Here is an 18131-nt window from a genome sequence, read left to right on the forward strand (position 1 = left end):
GCATAATATATAACAAATAGAGAAAATTGTACTGTATATCTGAAGTGACAAGTACTTTGGAAAGAAGAAAGATAAAACAGGGCAAGGGGATCAGGAGTACTGGGGCAGGTGCAGATTGCCTTATTACATAATGTGGTCAAGGTTGGGCCTCACCAAGAAGGTGAGATGTGAGCAAAGATGGAAAGGAGGTGAGGGAATCAGCTATGTGAATACCTGGGCGGAAAGCGTGCTTAACAGGGAACAGCTTATGTAGAAACCCTAAGGTGAGAGGGAGCCTGCCATGTTAGAAGAGGAGCAAGCAGCTAATGTGGTCAGAAAGACACTGAGTGGTAGAATAGAAAGTGAGGTCAGAGGTAATGGGGCTAGGTCACATGGGCCTTATAGGGCATGGGAAGGACTTTGGCTTTTACTCAGAATGAAATTGGAGCCATTGCAAGATTTTGAACAGAAGAATGCCATTTTCTGATTTCTATTTAAGGGGTTGGTACATTGAGTATAGACTGTAAGGGGGGCAAGCAAGGACAGAGAGTATGTTTTCCAAGGGAGTGATGAGAATGGCTCACACCAAATTGGTAGCAGTGGAGGTGAGATAAGTGGCTGGATTATAGATGTATGCAAAAGTGGACCCAGCATGATTCTGTGACGGGGTGGGTGTGGGGTTTGGTTTGAAAGAAAGAGGGGAGACAAGTATGTGAAGAAGCCTCATCTGGCTTATTTTGCATATGGCAGCTCATATTTGAGGCTGACCCACAGGCTTCATGCTTGGATTAAATGATTCTTCTGGTTTTCTTAATCATGGATTTTATTCCTCCCATATCCCTCGCATCTGTTACAGGGATCCATAGTATGTGTTCATTGAGTATTGGATGGGTGGGTGGATAGATGGAAGGTGGATGGGCATTAGGTGGTGAGTGGGTAGATAGATGGGTGGAAGGTAGACAGATGGATGGTGGCTGCTGGGAGGACAGTAAATTGGTAGAGGGACAGGTAGATGGTGGGGTCATGCCTAGGCTTTTTCCTTTTACTTCTCTTCACCCTTCCCGAGGGCCCAGATCTTCAGCCTGCTTTCTTCTCTTCCTTTAGTGTGGTACCATCCATCCTGCATCTTGGTGTTGCTTCCCTTCAAAGACTGCTTATGGGTCAGGGCACCAACTCCCCTGTTGTTCCCATCTTTTCAGTTCTCCCCAAACAAGCACAGGGGTCCTTTATACTATAATGTTACAAAATTTCCCTTTAAAACCCATATGGGGGGTTGCTAAAGGTTCTGGAAACTTCAGAAGTTCTCATGCTTTCTTCTTCTTCTGTGCAGTTCTTGACACCCTGCTCCAGGCTCCTCTGAATTCGCAACTCTGGTTTGTGGCAGTCTAGGACATTGGTGTAAGAGCCCTTAGAGCAAGCCGTCTGGCCAGCTGTGACTTGGTCACTGTCCTCAGACGTAATGGCCTTGTGGCACCTAATGCCCTTACACCTTCCTCTTCTGCCCTGTCTTTCCTGCAGGTAGGCTCATCAGTCTTTCGCTCTTCCCTGCAGGCCCCCTCCAAGTCTGCAAGTAGAGTTAGGGCCTAGTGGCAGCTGTTCCTGGTGTGCCATGTCTGGCCTCCTGCCCAGAGTCCAGCCTGCAGACACCCTGGAAATGCCATTTGGAGGAATTATGTGCAGACATAAATCCAGTTCCTGAGAAATGGTCATTCTGTTGTTAGTGCCGTAGTTGACGGGCTTTGTTATTTCTACACAGGGGGGGATGATGGACTCCTGAAAGGCTGGGACATGAGGAACACACCTGGTTCGCCTCTGTTCACCAGCAAGAGGTCAGAGCTTAGCGTTTCATACCCCCCCCCCCCCCACCATTGCTCGTTCTTCACGGACCTCCCACTGGAGAAGCTGCCCTGCTTGGGGTACTTGCTCAAGGGCTTGCCTTTTTGCTTGTAGACACTCCATGGGCGTGTGCAGCATCCAGAGCAGTCCACATCGGGAGCACATCTTGGCCACAGGAAGGTTAGTCCCCTCAATCTGGTTTTCAGGTGTCCTCTTTGGGTTGTTTCACATCTTTTCTCATTTGTATCATTGTGATATGTAAGCAGGCCAACTCTCCAGCCAGTGTGTAATGTTTCTGAGTTTGGGAAAGGTGATCTTTGTTCTGGAGACATGGAGGGCATGGATTTATTTCCCCAGGAAGTGTTCGTCATCACCTTGGGGGCCTTAGGTCATAGGTGGGCTTTGGCTCTTCTGAACATCCTACTGTGACTGGTTGGTTTCAGCTACGACGAGCACATTCTGCTGTGGGACACTCGGAACATGCAGCAGCCCTTGGCAGACATGCCCGTGCAGGGTGGCGTGTGGCGGCTGAAGTGGCACCCTTTCCACCCCCACCTGCTCCTGGCAGCATGCATGCACGGTGGCTTTAAGATCCTCGACTGCCAGAAGTCTGGTAAGTAGAAGAGTCTCAGGCAGCTGGGCCTCAGTGGTGGCTTTCAGTTCCCTGTTCTCTTATTTCCACAAGGTCTTCTACCCGCCATGTGTTCCCAGGGTCATATCCTAGACTTGACTGCAATCCAAGCCTGCACCAACTCCCGAATCTCATTTTTAAGCACTCTATTCTCTAACCATGGTTCTTACCTGACAAGCTCAAATACTCTATTCAGGTACTTTCTGCATTTCAGCAGTTTTCTGACCCCATCAGGACCCCTAGTCCAGAGCAGCTTTGCCACTTCTTAACTTCATAACCATCCTTATCCCCACCTTTTCCCAAGCACTTCCTTCCTACTAACAGTTTAGGTGCCATGGTCTGATGCTTCAAACATGCTCAGACTCCCTTCCCTGTGTTCTCTTTGTCTCACTGTCTGGGCGTGTTCTGGTTTCTAAGCTGCTGGAATGAAGTATACCAGAAAAGAATGGCTTTTGAAAAGGGGAATTTATTAAGTTGCAAGTTTACAGTTCTAAGGCCATGAAAATGTCTAATTAAGACAAGGCTATGAAAATGTCCAAATTAAGGCACCAACAAGAGGTTACCTCACTCAAGAAAGGCTGATAAAGTTCACGATTTCTCTCTTAGCTGGAAGGGCACATGGCAAAGTCTGCTATCTTCTCTCCCGGCTTCTTGTTTCATGAAACTCCCCCAGGGGTGTTTTCCTTCTTCATCTCCAAATGTCTCTGGCTGTGGGGGCTCTGTAGCTCTTTCCGAAATGCTTCCCTCTTAAAGGGCTCCAGTAAGCAACCCAACCTTGTGTGGGTGGAGATGCATCTCGGTGGAAACCATCTAATCAGAAGTTACCACCCACAATTGGGTGGGTCACATCTCCATGGGAACAGTCAGAAAAATCCTACCCAGCAATATTGAATGAGGATTAAAGGATATGGCTTTTCTGGGGTCCATAAGAGATTTAAACTGGCACAGGGCAGAACCCAACCATTGATTACATTCACTTCTGCTTGTACCTAAGTAAGATTGTGCCTCTGCCTTTTTGTCTGCTGTGATGGGTAAACTGTATTTTCTCCTAAAGCTGGTTCCTTCTCTATGTTGGATTCCATTCCCATCATTGTACTCCAGGACTTCTGTATATATTTCTTTCTTTTCTGTATCTTCAGTGTCTTTGACTCTTTGTGATCATTTCTATTATCTTTATTAACATTCCGTAATAGTTCTCATCTTAAAAAAAGAAAAATCTACCTAGACTACACAAACCCTTTAATTACTACCCCATTTTTCTGCCTTCTCTGTGTTCGAATATGTCAAGAATTGTTTATAATTGTTTCTGTTTTCTCACGTCCATTCTTTTTTTCTCATTTATTTGTTTTCAGAACATTCTATTTTGAAAAAATTCCTAACTGAAAAATGGAAGTAAATTCTATGTATTCTTCCCCTAAATTCTGCTTCTTAGCATTGTGCCATATTTGCTTTATTTCTTTTTCTCTGTGTATGTATACAATACAGATATGCATACATATATCGTTGTTATTGTTTTGCTAAACTATTTGAGTAAGATGCAGATATCATTTCAGTATGAATTTCTCAACAGACATTCCCTTAAATTATTGCAGTATAGTTTATTAACTTCATGAAATTTAACATTGATGCAATAACTATTATCTAATATGATAGATTCCTTAGTATTTTCTCGTGTAAGATGTCATCTGCAAATAGATGCTGTTTAATTTATTTCTTTTCCTTTTGTTTTTATTCATTTTGTTACCTAAATGCTTTGGCTAGAACTTTCAGTACAGCATTGAAAGGAAGTGGCAAGAGTGGACATGTTTGTCTCATTCATGATCTTTCTTAGTGGGAAGGATGGCCTTTCCCATTAAGTATGATCCTGGGTGTGGGTTTTTTTTTTTTTTTTTTTTTTTTTTTATTAAAGTTTTTTTTTTAATAGATTCCCCTTTTATTTATTTATTTTTTTTACATGGGCAGGCACCGGGAATCGAACCCCGGTCCTCGGGCTTGGCAGGCAAGCATTCTTACCTGCTGAGCCACCGTGGCCTGCCCCCTGGGTGTGGGTTTTTGTGGATGTCTCTTAAAAGGTTGAGGAAGTTTGCTCCTATTCTTAGCTTAAGTTTTATCATGAAAAGGTATTGGATTTTGTCAAATGCTTTTTATGCATCTGTATAGATAGTTATATGGTTTGTTTTTCTCCTGTCAATATGGTTTATTACATTTATTGTCTTCTGGATATTATACCAATCCTTTGCATATCTGGGGAAAATCCTGTTTTGGAATGGTATATGATTCTTTTATATGTTTCTGGATTCAGTTTGCTAGTATTTCATTAAAGCTTTTTGTATCTATTCATGAGAGATATTGGTCTATAGCTTTCTTCTTTTTAAAAAAAAAAATTTATTTACAAACATTATATCCACCAAACATAGAATTTCCACCTCTCCTCTTTCCATCCCCTAGTAACTTTTAATCTACTTTGAATCCCTGCACATTTCTTATTTCAAGACATTTCTTCTAAGTGACATCATACAATATTTATCATTATGTGCCTTGCTTATTTCACTGAGCATAATATTTTCAAGATTCTTCTATGTTGCAGTGTGTCTCAGAACTTCATTCCTTTCTCTGGCCAAATAATATTCCATTGTGTGTATGTACCACATTTTGTTTATCCATTCATCCGTTGATGGTCACTTGGGTTGTTTCCACCTTTGGGCTATTATGAATAATGCTGCTATGAAAATCAGTGTATAAGTATCTGTTTGAAACTTTTTCAGTTTCTTTGTGTAAATATCCAGAAGTGGAATTGCTGGTGTTACAGTAATTTTATATTTAACTTTTGAGGAATAACCATATTGTCTTCTGCAGTGCCTGCACCATTTTACATTCCCCGCACTAATACACTTGAGCTCTAATTTCTCTGCATCTTCTCTAACACTTGTTTTCCACTTTTTAAAATAATAGCCATCGTATCTACCCATGTAGTTTTCTATAACAGAGGTCTTTATTTCTTCACACTGTTTTGAGTTACTATGCAGTATCCTTTCCTTTCAATGTGAGGGACTCCCTTTAGGGTTTCTTATAAGGCAGGTCTAGTGGTCATGAACTCCTCTCAGCTTTTATTTATCCAGAAATGCCCTAACTTCTCCCTCAGTTTTGAAGTACAGATTTGCTGGATATATTATTTTTAGGCAACAGTTTTTTTCTTTTAGCACTTTAAATATGCCCTCCCACTGCCTTCTGGCCTCCAGGTTTCTAATGAGAAATTGGATGTTAATCTTATAAAGGCTCCCTTATACATGACACATTTCTTCTCTTTTGCACATCTCTTTTCTAGATTCTGTCTTTCCCGTGGTTTAACTTAAGGTTCACTGTTGTGTAGTTCCATGGGTGTTTAACATTTTTATTCGTAACATTATACAATCTAACATTTCTCCTTAATATTTGTCAAATTGTATTTGACAATTTCTCAGTGTAGATATCTTTGGGTTATCCTACTTGATGTTCTTTGAGCTTCCTGCAATTGTGTACTCATATCTTTTATCAGATTTGGGAAGTTTTCAGCCATTATTGCTTTGACTATCGTTTTGCCCCTTTGTCTCTCTTCTTCTGGGATTCCTGTGTTGCATATAGTAGTACACCTGATGGTGTCCCACTGTTTCCTCTTCCTCAGGCTCTGTTCATTCTTTATTCTTTCTTTTTTTTTTTCTACCCCTCAGACTAGACAGTTTCAATTGTCTTATCTTTGGGTTCACTGAACATTTGATCTTTCTCCTCCAATCTGCAATTGAGCCCCTTTATTGAATTTTTCATTTTTGTTATTATACTTTTCAGCTCCAGAATTTCTGATTGGTTCTTTTTATAATTTCTGTCTCATTATTGAAATGAACAAATATCTAGAAACATACAAACTGTCAAAACATACTCCAGAAGAAATAGAAAATTGGAATAAAACTAAAACAAGAGATTCAATTAGAAATAAAAAAACAACTCACAAAGACAAGCTGAAGCTCAAGCCTAAAATAGCATCACAGGTGCATTTTACCAATCATTTACATAACAGTAAAAATTCTTCCTCCATTTAGGTTTTTAATTCTAGCTCCTCTAAGATACTGGAGACTAAAAGAAATATCAATATAATGATTCAGCAATCATACTTGTTTGTTATATCCTGCCTCCTTTGTATAATTCCACCAATACCTTTGATCTTTCTTCCACTTGTTAGGTTATTTGAGCCATGCCCATTCTAACTTTTTCATGTTGGAAGGGACTGTTGATAACATAGCATAGGGGGATAGAACTAGTTGATGTTCTGGAAAGGATGACCTCTCTGCATTTCAGGACATTTCCCCTTTTAATCACATCCAGATATATGCCTCAGTGTTGTTAATTGCGTTCACAATGTTGTGTGACCATCACCATCAGCCATGGCCAAAACATTCCATCATTCCATATAAGGAACCCTGTACATTTAAAGCCTTGACTTCCCATTTCCTACCCCCACTCCTGGCAACCTGCATTCTAAATTCTGATTCTGTGAGTTTGCTTATTCAGATCAGTGAAACATACATTTGTCCTTTTGTGTCTGCCTTATTTCACTTAGTATGATGTCTTCAAGGTTCACTCATGTTGCTGCATGTATCAGGACTTGATTTCTTCTTATGGCTGAATAATATTTCATATGTATTTGCCACATTTTATAAATCCATTCATTGGTTGAAAGAACTTGGATTGCCTCTGTCTTTTGGCAATTGTGAATAATGCTGCTGTGAACATCAGTGTGCAAATATCTGTTCAAGCTCCAGCTTTCAATTCTTTTGGATATATACCTACTAGTGGGACTGCTGCATCATATAATAGTTCTACACTTAATTTTCTGAGGGCTTTTCTTTGTTGTTATGGTTGTTATATACTGATAAAGGGGCAATTCAGAAAGAAAATGTACCAATGATAAGTATATATGCAACTAACAATGGAACCACAAAATATAAAGCAAATAATGACAGATTTGAAGAGTGAAATTGACAGTTCTACATTAGTAGTAGGAGACATTAATACTTCACTCTCAATAATGGATAGAATATCTACTCGAAAGATCATTCAGGAACTGTAAGACTTGACTGGTACCCCAAGCCACCTAGACCTAATAGACATACGTAGAGCACTCCACCCAACAGAAACAGACAACACGTTCTTCTCATGTGCACATGGATTGTTCTCCAGGATAGACCATATTTTGGGCCACAAAATAAGTCTAAATAGATTTTAAAATATTGAAATAATACAATATATATTTTCCGACCACAATGGAATAAAGCTAAAAGTCGACAACAAAGCTCAAAAATGGCGAATTCACAAATTTGCGGAAATTAAACAACATGCTCTTAAACAACCAATGGATGAAAGAGGGAATCTGAAGTGAAATTAGGAAATTTCTTGAGGTGAATGAAAATGAAAATGCAATATACCAAAGCTTATGGGATGCAGCGAAGGCAGTGCTGAGAGGGAAATTTACAGCTCTAAACGTTTACACTAAAAAAGAAGATAGACTTCCAGTCAGAGACCTAATCTCAAAACTGGAGGAACTCAAAAAAAAAGCGCACTAAACCCAGAGTGAGCAGAAGAAGGAAATAACAGAGATTAGAGTGGAGATAGATGAAATAGAAATGAAAACAAACAATAGAATCAACAAAACCAAAAGTTCGTTCTTTGAAAAGATCAGTAACGTGAAGAAGCCTTTAGCTAGACTGACAGAAAAAAAGGTTATCATAAAAATCAGAAACAAAAAGGGGTACGTTACTACTGACACCACTGAAGTAAAAGGGACTATATAAAAGGATACTATTTAAAAAAAAGATACTATCAACTGTATGCCAATAAAGTATAGATAACCTAGATGAAGTGGATAATCTTAGAAACACACAAACTGCCTACATGGTCTCAAGGTTTCTGGTAACTGATTCAATCTCTTTACTAGTAATTGAGTTATTGTTAAGATGACTCCTGTGTTCTTTTCACAAGTCCCATCATTTTTTGAGCACTTCTGTACTTTTTGGCTCATTAATCTAGGGTCATTTTGTATTTTACTTCTGTCATATCTGGAATTAGATTTTCTCCACAGAATCCTGTATTCTCTTAGCAGTAGTCATTGGTTGTGCTCGTAGCTGGTGTGGCATGACTGCTGCTAGTACCTTTTCAATGGACACAGGATATGTATATTTAAGATCATAAGTTCATGATGCCTCTAGTTCCATTCAAACACTTTCTTTTTTGCCTTTCCTGTTGTCATGGTTAGGGACAGGTGTCAACTTGGCCAAGTTGTGGTACCTGTTCATCTGATTGGGCAAGCGCTGCCCTGTCTGTTGCAATGAGGACATTTCATAGGATTAGGTCATGATCACGTCAGCTACATCCACAGCTGATTCCATTTGTAATCAGCCAAAGGGGAGTGTCTTCTGCAATTAGTGATGCTAAATGCAATCATGGGAAGCCTTTTAAGGAGGACTCAGAGGAGACCATTCCTGCTTTGGCTGGTGAGCCTCTCCTGTGGAGTTCATCCAGGCTATCCATCGGAGTCATCGGCTTCGCAGCCTGCCCTGTGGGTTTTGGACTCTGCATTCCTACGATCACGTGAGACACTTTCATAAATTTTATATTTGCAAGTGTTCCCTGTTGATTCTGTTTCTCTAGAGAACCCTAACTAATACACCTGTTCTATAAATTTCTTCCTTCTACAATGAGAACCCTGGCTTTCAAAAATTAGACCATTTACACATAGGATTAATCTTTTTAAAGAATTGCTACACTGAGACCACTGCAAACAACAAATTTGTTAAGTAAATTTAAGATATTTTGCATTTCTCTTTGTTAGATTGAAGGTGTGCCGGTTTGAAAGGATGTATATACCCTAGAAAAGCCATGTTTTAATCCTAATTCCATTTTGTAAAGGCAGCTGTTTCTTCTAATCCCTATTCAATACTGTATGTTTGTAACTTTAATCAGATCATCTCCCTGGAGATGTGACTCAATCAAGAGTGGTTGTTGAACTGGATTAGGTGGAGATGCATCTCCACCCATTCGAGGTGGGTCTTGATTAGTTTACTGGAATCCTATAAAAGAGGAAGCATTTTGGAGAAAGTGAGAGATTCTGAGAGAGCAGAACGACATAGCACCAGAAGCAGAGTCCACCAGCCAGCAACCTTTGGAGATGAAGAAGGAAAATGCCTCCTGGGAAACTTCATAAAACAGAAAGCCAGGGGAGAAAGCTAGCAGGTGACGCTGTGTTTGCCACATGTCTTTCCAGATGAGAGAGAAACCCTGACAGTGTTCGTCACATGCCTTCCCACTTGAGAGAGAAACCCTGAACTTTACTGGCCTTCCTGAATTAGGGTATCTTTCCCTGGATGCCTTAGATTGGACATTTCTGTTGACTTGCTTTAATTGGGACATTTCCACAGCCTAAAAACTGTTAACTTGCAACTTATTAAATTCCCCTTTTTAAAAGCCATTGAGTTTCTGGTATATTGCATTCTGGCAGCGAGCAAACTAGAACAGAAGGTATCTAGTCGAAGTACTGTGTTGAAAAGTTACTTGTTTTTTTTTTTTTTCCTTTTCCTTCTGGTTATTTATTTGAACCATGACTATGACTGGGTTCATTTGTTTGTTTGTTTTTAAAAACATTTTTTTCTTCAACCCCGTTGATATTTTTTGAATGTGAATAAATATAAGGTTCTAGAAATTAGAATTATACAAAAAAATATGCTGAGTAGTATTAGTGCCTCTTTTCTTCTTTGTTCCTACTCACCTATAGGTAACAAGTTTCACTAGTTTTTGTTTAAGTGTATGTCTTTTTGCCAAAATTAGCAGATATTTATATATATTCTTATTCTCCTCCTTTCTTATACAAAAGTTAGCATTCTATATGCATTCTTCTGCTCTTTGCTGTTTCATTAAAACATATATCCTAGAACTCACTCTGTCATTTCTTAGAGGAATGATTTCTACTGTTGCTGGTCAGGTGGTCTGTGTATGTCTTTAAGGGCTAATTGGTATATTCTTTTGTTCAAGTACTCTTATCTTTACTGATTTTCTGTGTGTTATATCCATTATTCATAGTGAGGTGTCAGAATCTCCAATTATTATTGTAGGAGTCACTATTTTTCCCTTCAACTGTGTCAATTTTTTCTTTACGCATTTTGTGAACTGTTAGGTACATATATGTTTGTCATAGCTATATAGTCTTGCTAGAGTAAACCTTTTACCAATATATAATATCCTTCTTTCTTCCTTATAATCTTTGTTGAGTAAAAGTCTATTTTTCCTGATAATAATATCACCACACCAGTTCTCTTTTTGTTATTATTTTCATAGAGTACATTTTTCCATCCTTTTACTTACAGTTTTTTAGTGTTTTTGTAATTAAAGTGAGTCTCTTATAGACTTGATATAGATGGAACATTTTATCCATTCTGCTAATCTATCTAGTATCTTTTAATTGAAGATTTTAGCTATTTGCATTTAAAGTAATTACTATAGGAAAGATTTACTTCTGTCATCTTGTTATTTGTTTTCTGGGTGTGTTATGTATTTTTGCTCTTTATTTTTCTATTACTCCCCATTTTTTGTATTTAGTTGGTTTTCTACTGTGTGTCCTTTTGATTCCCTTATTTCCTTTATATTTTTTTCTTAGTTATCTTGGTGATTACAATTAACAGTTAAACCAACCTAGTTTGAATAATAACAACTTAGTTTCAGTGGTATTCCAATGCTCTGGTCCTTTACATATCTGTTCCTCCCCCTTTATATTGTTACTGCTACAGAGTATATCTTATACAAAGTTTGTCTATTCCTGTAGATTTAAGGACTTATAAACCCATAGTACTATAATACTCATTTTTGTACTTATGCAGTAACCTTGACCAGAGTGCTTTATTTCCTATGTTTTGAGTTATTGATTTGTGTCCTTTCATTTCAACCCGAAAATTTTCCTTAAGTATTTTTTCTAGACCAGGTATACTGGTAATGAACTCCTTTAGCCTTGTTTATCTGTGAATATCTTAATTTCTCCTTCATTCTTGAAAGATAATTTTGCTGGATATAGAATTCTTAGTCATCTTTTTTTTTTGTATACTGTATGGCAGGGGTCACATTTCATTCTTTCTCCATATGCATACCCCCTTATTGCAGCACCATTTGTTGAATTTTTTGTTGGTTTGTGTGTGTTGCTTTTTGGAGAAGTGCATGGGTGGGGAATTGAACCCAGCTCTCCCACATGGCAGGTGAGAATTCTACTACTGAATTACCCTTGTAACACCCAACCCCCCCTTTAAAAAATTTTTTTTTATTGATTAAAAAAATTAACAAAAAAACAAAACATTAAGATATCATTCCATTCTACATATACAATCAGTAATTCTTAATATTATCACATAGTTGCATATTCATCATTTCTTAGAACATTTGCATCGATTTAGAAAAAGAAATAAAAAGACAACAGAAAAATAAAATGATAACAAAGAAAAAAAAGATTATACATACCATATCCCTTAACCCTTGCTTTCACTGATCACTAGCATTTCAAACTAAATTTATTTTAACATTTGTTCCCCTTATTATTTATTTTTATTCCATACGTTCTACTCTTCTGTTAATATGGTAGATAAAAGGAGCATCAGACACAAGGTTTTCACACAGAGTCACATTGTGAAAGCTATATCATTGTTCAATCATCATCAAGAAACATGGCTACTGGAACACACCTCTACATTTTCAGGCAGTTCCCTCCCGCCTCTCCATTACATCTTGAATAACAAGGTGATATCTACTTAATGTATAAGAATAGCCTCCAGGGCGGGCCACGGTGGCTCAGCAGGCAAGAATGCTCACCTGCCATGCCAGAGGACCCAGGTTCGATTCCCAGTGCCTGCCCGTGTAAAAAAAAAAAAAAAAGTGTTTGTAATAAAAAATATCAACACTAATTAAAAAAAAAAGAATAACCTCCAGGGTAACCTCTTGACTCTGTTTGGAATCTATCAGCCATTGACACTTAGTCTCATTTCCCTCTTCCCCCTTTTGGTCGAGAAGGTTCTCTCAATCCCTTGATGTTAATTCTTAGCTCATTTTAGGGTTTTTCTCCATCCCTTGATGCTGAGTCTCAGCTCATTCCAGGGTGAGTCTTAGCTCATTCCAGGGCCCACCCCTCCCCCCCTTTTTAGTACTTCAAATACATTATCCAGCTGTTCTGGCCTGCATGGTTTCTGATGAGATAGCAGGTGTTTAATCTTACTGAGGATCCCTTGTATATGATGAGTTGCTTCTCTCTTGCTGCTTTCACAATTCTCTCTGTATTTGGATGTCAACAGTTTGATTATAATGTGTTACATTGTGGAGCTCTTTGAAGTTTACTTTGCTTTCAATTCATGGCATTTCTTACATATGCATATCTCCAGTCAGATTTGGAATATTTGGCTATTTCTTGAAATATTCTTTCTGTTCCTTTTTCTTTTCCTGCGACTGCTGTGTTGTGTGTGTTGGTATGTTTTATTGGTGTCCTACAGGTCCCTCACATTCTGTTTATTTTTCTTCATTCCTTTTTATTTCTGCTGCTCACATTGGATAATTTCCATTGCCTTATCATCATTTGCTGAGCCATTCTTATGCCCATTCAAATCTGTTGTTGAACCCATCTAGTGAATTTTTCATTTCATTTATTATATTTTTCAGCTCCAGAATTTGTTTCTCTTTATGTTTTTTATCTCCCTGTTGATATTAATTTTGTTTTTACATTGTTTCCTGATTTCTTTACTTCTTAGTCCATGGTTTCCTCTTCTTACTGAGCATTTTTAACATGGTTGATTTAATGTGTTTGACTAGGTATTCCAATGTCTGAGCCCACTCATGGTGGTTGGGGTTTTTTATTTGTTTGTTTTATTGGCATGGGCAGACACTGGGAATCAAACCCGGTTCTCCAGCATGGCAAGTGAGAGATGAAGTTCACTACCCTATTTTTTTTTCATGGATGGTTTTTGTCAAATTGTTTTTCTTTTTTTGAATGGCCCTTACTTTCCTTTCTTAGCATGCTTTTATTTTTGTTGTTGAGAATTGGACATTCTAATACTATAATGTGGTACCTCTGGAAATCTGATTCTCCCACTTCTTAGAGATTGCTGATTTTTTTTACTTGTTGAAGACTGTGGCCATGTTTTTCCAAATGATGTTTTGTGTAGCATTTATTCCTGCTGAATATGGCTTCTGATGTGTTTCATTTTATCTGTGGTGAGCCAGTGACCTGGCAAAGATTTCCCTAATATCTGGCTCCAAGAAGTAGATAACAACAGAGAATTGTTCCTTTAAATCTTCCCATTGGCACTGCCAGGTGAAGCGACTGTAGCTGAGAGGCCAAAACCAAAGTGGGGGACTGCACACATCTCTCAGGGAATTGCCAGGCAAACCAAAGCACATGGCTTCAAGTTTTTGGAGTTCAAGGTGCACCTACTCTCTGCCCTGGCATCCACCAGCCCCTCCAGGAATGTAGGCGTCTATCCACACAGACAACAAGCTGAGGAGTGGGAGACGATTGCTGGTTTGTGCATGTTACTTAGATCAGCAGCCTTTCTCTCCATCAGATTCTCTCCTTGTTGCTGTTAAGTATCCAACCACATTCCGGAGTTCCAAAGTAGCTGACTCCAGTTGTTTTTGCAGCTCAGTAGTTTGCTTTGGTGGATGGAGTGACCCTAAATTTTCCTGCTCAACCACTTTGTGTGATGTCACTCCTGGTACTTTGCTTTTGAATCTTTTTCTTTCTTTCTTTTTTTTTGTATTTAAATACTTTTATTTTTCATTTCATGGAAAAAAGCAATAGTGTTTGTAGTTACACATGCCTTTCAATCAGTGCATAATGTTATCAGAAGTATAAAGAAAAATAAGCTTTTTCCCTTTACAACTAAAACAACACAACTGCATATACAATTTTATACATATATGTACTATTTTCAAAGTCTTCCACAAAAGACAGATTATGATATAAATTTAGAATTCTAACCACAAACTCAGACTCAAGGAATTGAAGATTTTTATAGGTGTTTAAATACAAAAATGTTATACTTTATAAGTTTCTAAGTAATTATTTTCCAGAGTATTTGAAAGATACTATTTGTGCTGGTTTGAAAGGATGCGCGTCCCCTAGAAAAACCATGTTTTAATCTAAATCCCATTTCGTAAAGGCAAAATAATCCCTATTCAATACTGTATGTTTGAAACTGTAATCAGATCATCTCCCTGGAGATGTGATTTAATCAAGAGTGGTTGTTAAGCTGGGTTAGATGATGACATGTCTCCACCCATTTGGGTGGGTCTTGAGAAGTTTCTGGAGTCCTATAAAAGAGGAAACATTTTGGAGATTAAAAGATTCAGAGAGAGCAGAGGAGAACAACATGGCCACGAGAAGCAGAGTCCACAAGCCAGCGACCTTTGGAGATGAAGAAGGAAAACGTCTCCTGGGGAGCTTCATGAAACAGGAAGCCAGGAGAGAAAGTAGCAGATGATGCCATGCTTGCCATGTGCCCTTCTAGCCGAGAGAGAAACCGTGACTGTGTTCACCATGTGCCTTCTCGGATGCGAGAGAGACTCTGAACTTCATCGGCCTTCTCAAACCAAGGTATCTTTCCTTGGATACCTTTGATTAGACATTTCTATAGACTTGTTATAATTGGGGCATTGTATAACGGCCTTAGAACTGTAAACTAGCAACTCATTACATTCCCCTTTTTAAAAGCCATTCTGTTTCTGGTATATTGCATTCCGGCAGCTAGTAAACCAGAACACTATTCTTCACAGCAACATGGAACCTTTGACTTTATCGAGACAGTTGTAAGATTAAGTTTTGTCTCAGTGTGAGTTTGTTGATTAATACAAATGCTCCAATTAAGTTGTAATTCTCATATATACATATACTCATGAGTGTATTATTGTGTTATGATGGTTTATAAATTTCAACTTCTGGAATATTTCATTCAGTTATGGCATGACCTTTTACTTCCTTTGAAATATTTCAAATTAAGAAGTGTTCAGAAATATCACTAATGACTACCATGACCAACTCCAAAAAGTGTCCCCTCTATTTATGATCAAAATTCAGTATATCATGAACAGACGTTTACTTTTTCTACAGCAGCAGTTATAAGTAATAGAAAAGGACAGGCTAATTTTTCAACATTAGAACCTGAGAATTTGATATGGTAAAGTCCCTGTAAATTTTCTAGGAGTCATATCACCTAATGTTTCTAAAAACTATATATAATAATATGGCAAATCTTCAGCATGAAGTAGCATCATTATATAAATGTCAAAACAAACAATGCTGGCGGGCCGCGGTGGCTCAGCGGGCAAAGTGCTTGCCTGCCATGCCGGAGGACCTCGGTTCGATTCCCGGCCCCAGCCCATGTAAAAAACAAACAAACAAACAAAATACAATAAAACAAGAAAATGTTTAAAGATGTTTCCCTTTCTTCCTTCCTTCCTTCCTTCCTTCTCTCTGTCTTTCCTTCCCTTCCTCCCTCTTTAAAAAAAAAAAAAAAAAAACAATGCTAAGATGCTTGAAGAAAGAAGGGAAGAAGGAAGGAAAGAAGGAGGAAGGAAGGAAAAGTTATTTACAGATACATCTTTGATATAGACAAATGTGAGTCATAACATTACCACGTGGGAGATGAAGAGACAACGTGAAATGTGATATGAGAATCTGAAAGTGAATGGAAATGTCTGGATGCATGATATGCACACAAAGATGTGCTAATGCGTTAGTATTGACGTAAATTTTTGAGTGCAATTGAAGATAACATCTAACAGGGCAAGAACTGAAGACAAAAGGGAAAAGAAACAGGACTAGTACAGCTGATAGAGAACGAAGGAGAGAGATGCAGCCACACCAAAGAGCTCTGTACAAGAAACGGCCAAACTTGCTGCGCCACCTCCCAGACTCTTTTTGGGTCAGGTTTTGGGTCCATGTTTTCATTTCCTGGAACCATGGTAATAACTTAAAGGCTCATTCCCAGAATCAGAATAATTTCCACCAAGTGCACATGGATATGCTTTTGATGGGACTGAAACTGACTTTCTGCAGATGATTCAGAACTCCAGGTCTCAAAAAGGAGTTATTCTCAAGAGTCTCCAAGTGAGAACCAGGCAGCATTTTTATTTCACAATACCACGGTCAGCTTTATTGTCTTAGCAGTCACTGAAAAGCTAAACATACTTTTATTAATTGTTGTCCTCTTGCCTTTCTGGAATTTCTGTTTTATTCAGTCAGAATCAACAAGAGAAATACTGGATCTGAATTGTTTTCGCAGTTGAACCATATCCAAAGAGTCTCCTCATACCCAAACAGTCCCTCACCTTATTTGCAGTCTGCCTGTTGCCATTAGTTACACCATCACACTGCTGAACCTTCAAGCCAGACGGCAGGGATTTAGTGGGTCTTTATTTTTGTTAGGTACCTTCAGAGCCCTGCAAGGGCCTAAGAGCTAATGGGAAATGATGAAAATAAAAAAGCTAATTATGAGTGTATATATATTTACAGTTTTAAAGGTATAGACCCTTCAGAATAGAATGAAATAACCACAAAACAACTATTATACAGTTACTGCTGAACAAGAAAATGTGGGAGAGGAAGAAGTGATCTGTAATATTATGAAATTCAATATTCAATAGCTCCCTAAATAATCATGCAAAGGACTAAATACAAACTGGAATAAAGCCTATTTATACTTATTAATAATATTTCCCTGGCAAAAATATAAATCCCTCCAAAACTAACAAGTAAGGAAGCAACACAGAACTGTTCTACTCACTATTGTCCATATGGGCAGTAAGGGGAAAGGGAGAAGGGGAGATGTGTCATACGCTGATGATCAATTTTCATTAGTTACCCCGACATCCATGCACAGGACTAGGTATAAAACCAGTAGCACAAAAACATTTATATACATTTATTTAAAATAAATGTCTTTTTTCCCTAGCCACTACCCACCCAAATAAAAAACCTCAGAAACAAAACAAAAAAGCCTACCCCAAATTATTATAAAACTATTGCCCAAGCAGGCAATGTTGGACAGGAAGAAGAGGAGTTCCAGCAAAGGACTGGGTACTAAATAAAATAACACAAAATTTAGTGAACATTTATGTACATTAAACAATAAGGAGAGAAGTACATGGGACATTCCTCATACTTCTGGACCCCTATGGTTCATTATGTATCTACATGTCCATACCAAGGTTGAAGTGTAAAGTAAAATATCCACAAAATAGCAGCAAAGACATGTATATATATATTTTAAAGAACACATTCTTTTCTACTCCCAGCATCACTACCTCCTTCCCAAAGAAGAAACCACTAAACTGCTCTGTCAACTGTTGCCCACAGAGGCAACGTGGTAAGGACAGAAGTTCATAGGATAGTATCTCACTTTTCATTGGGACAAAATATGTAAAATGAAAGACTATAAATATCAACATACCTATATTTTAAAAGCATATTGCTTTTGAATCCTAATTCAGATATATTTCCTTTGAAAAGCTCTGGCTAAGTCCTGACTTGGCAAAGCATCAACTTCACGTGTGTGCTTTTGTAGCCCAGTCTAGAATTTCTCTGTAGAACACACACTGCACTGCAAGACAGATACCTGTTTGTCTCCTGCTCATTCAT

The 18131-nt window shown here is 38.2% G+C and overlaps 1 protein-coding gene across 2 annotated transcripts in view; it reads left to right on the top strand.

The window, feature by feature from the left end:
- The window catches only part of DPH7 (diphthamide biosynthesis 7), a 35942-nt gene that overhangs the window by 14958 nt on the left and 2853 nt on the right, over positions 1–18131 (top strand). For both annotated transcript variants that reach the window (XM_077148905.1, XM_077148906.1), the window contains exons 6-8: positions 1736–1808; positions 1930–1995; positions 2259–2428. In XM_077148905.1, coding sequence (XP_077005020.1) covers positions 1736–1808; positions 1930–1995; positions 2259–2428 — 309 coding nt within the window. The remainder of the gene's footprint in view (positions 1–1735; positions 1809–1929; positions 1996–2258; positions 2429–18131) is intronic.

The sequence above is a fragment of the Tamandua tetradactyla genome, chromosome 2, assembly GCF_023851605.1.
Source record: "Tamandua tetradactyla isolate mTamTet1 chromosome 2, mTamTet1.pri, whole genome shotgun sequence".
NCBI classification, from domain to species: Eukaryota; Metazoa; Chordata; class Mammalia; order Pilosa; family Myrmecophagidae; genus Tamandua; species Tamandua tetradactyla.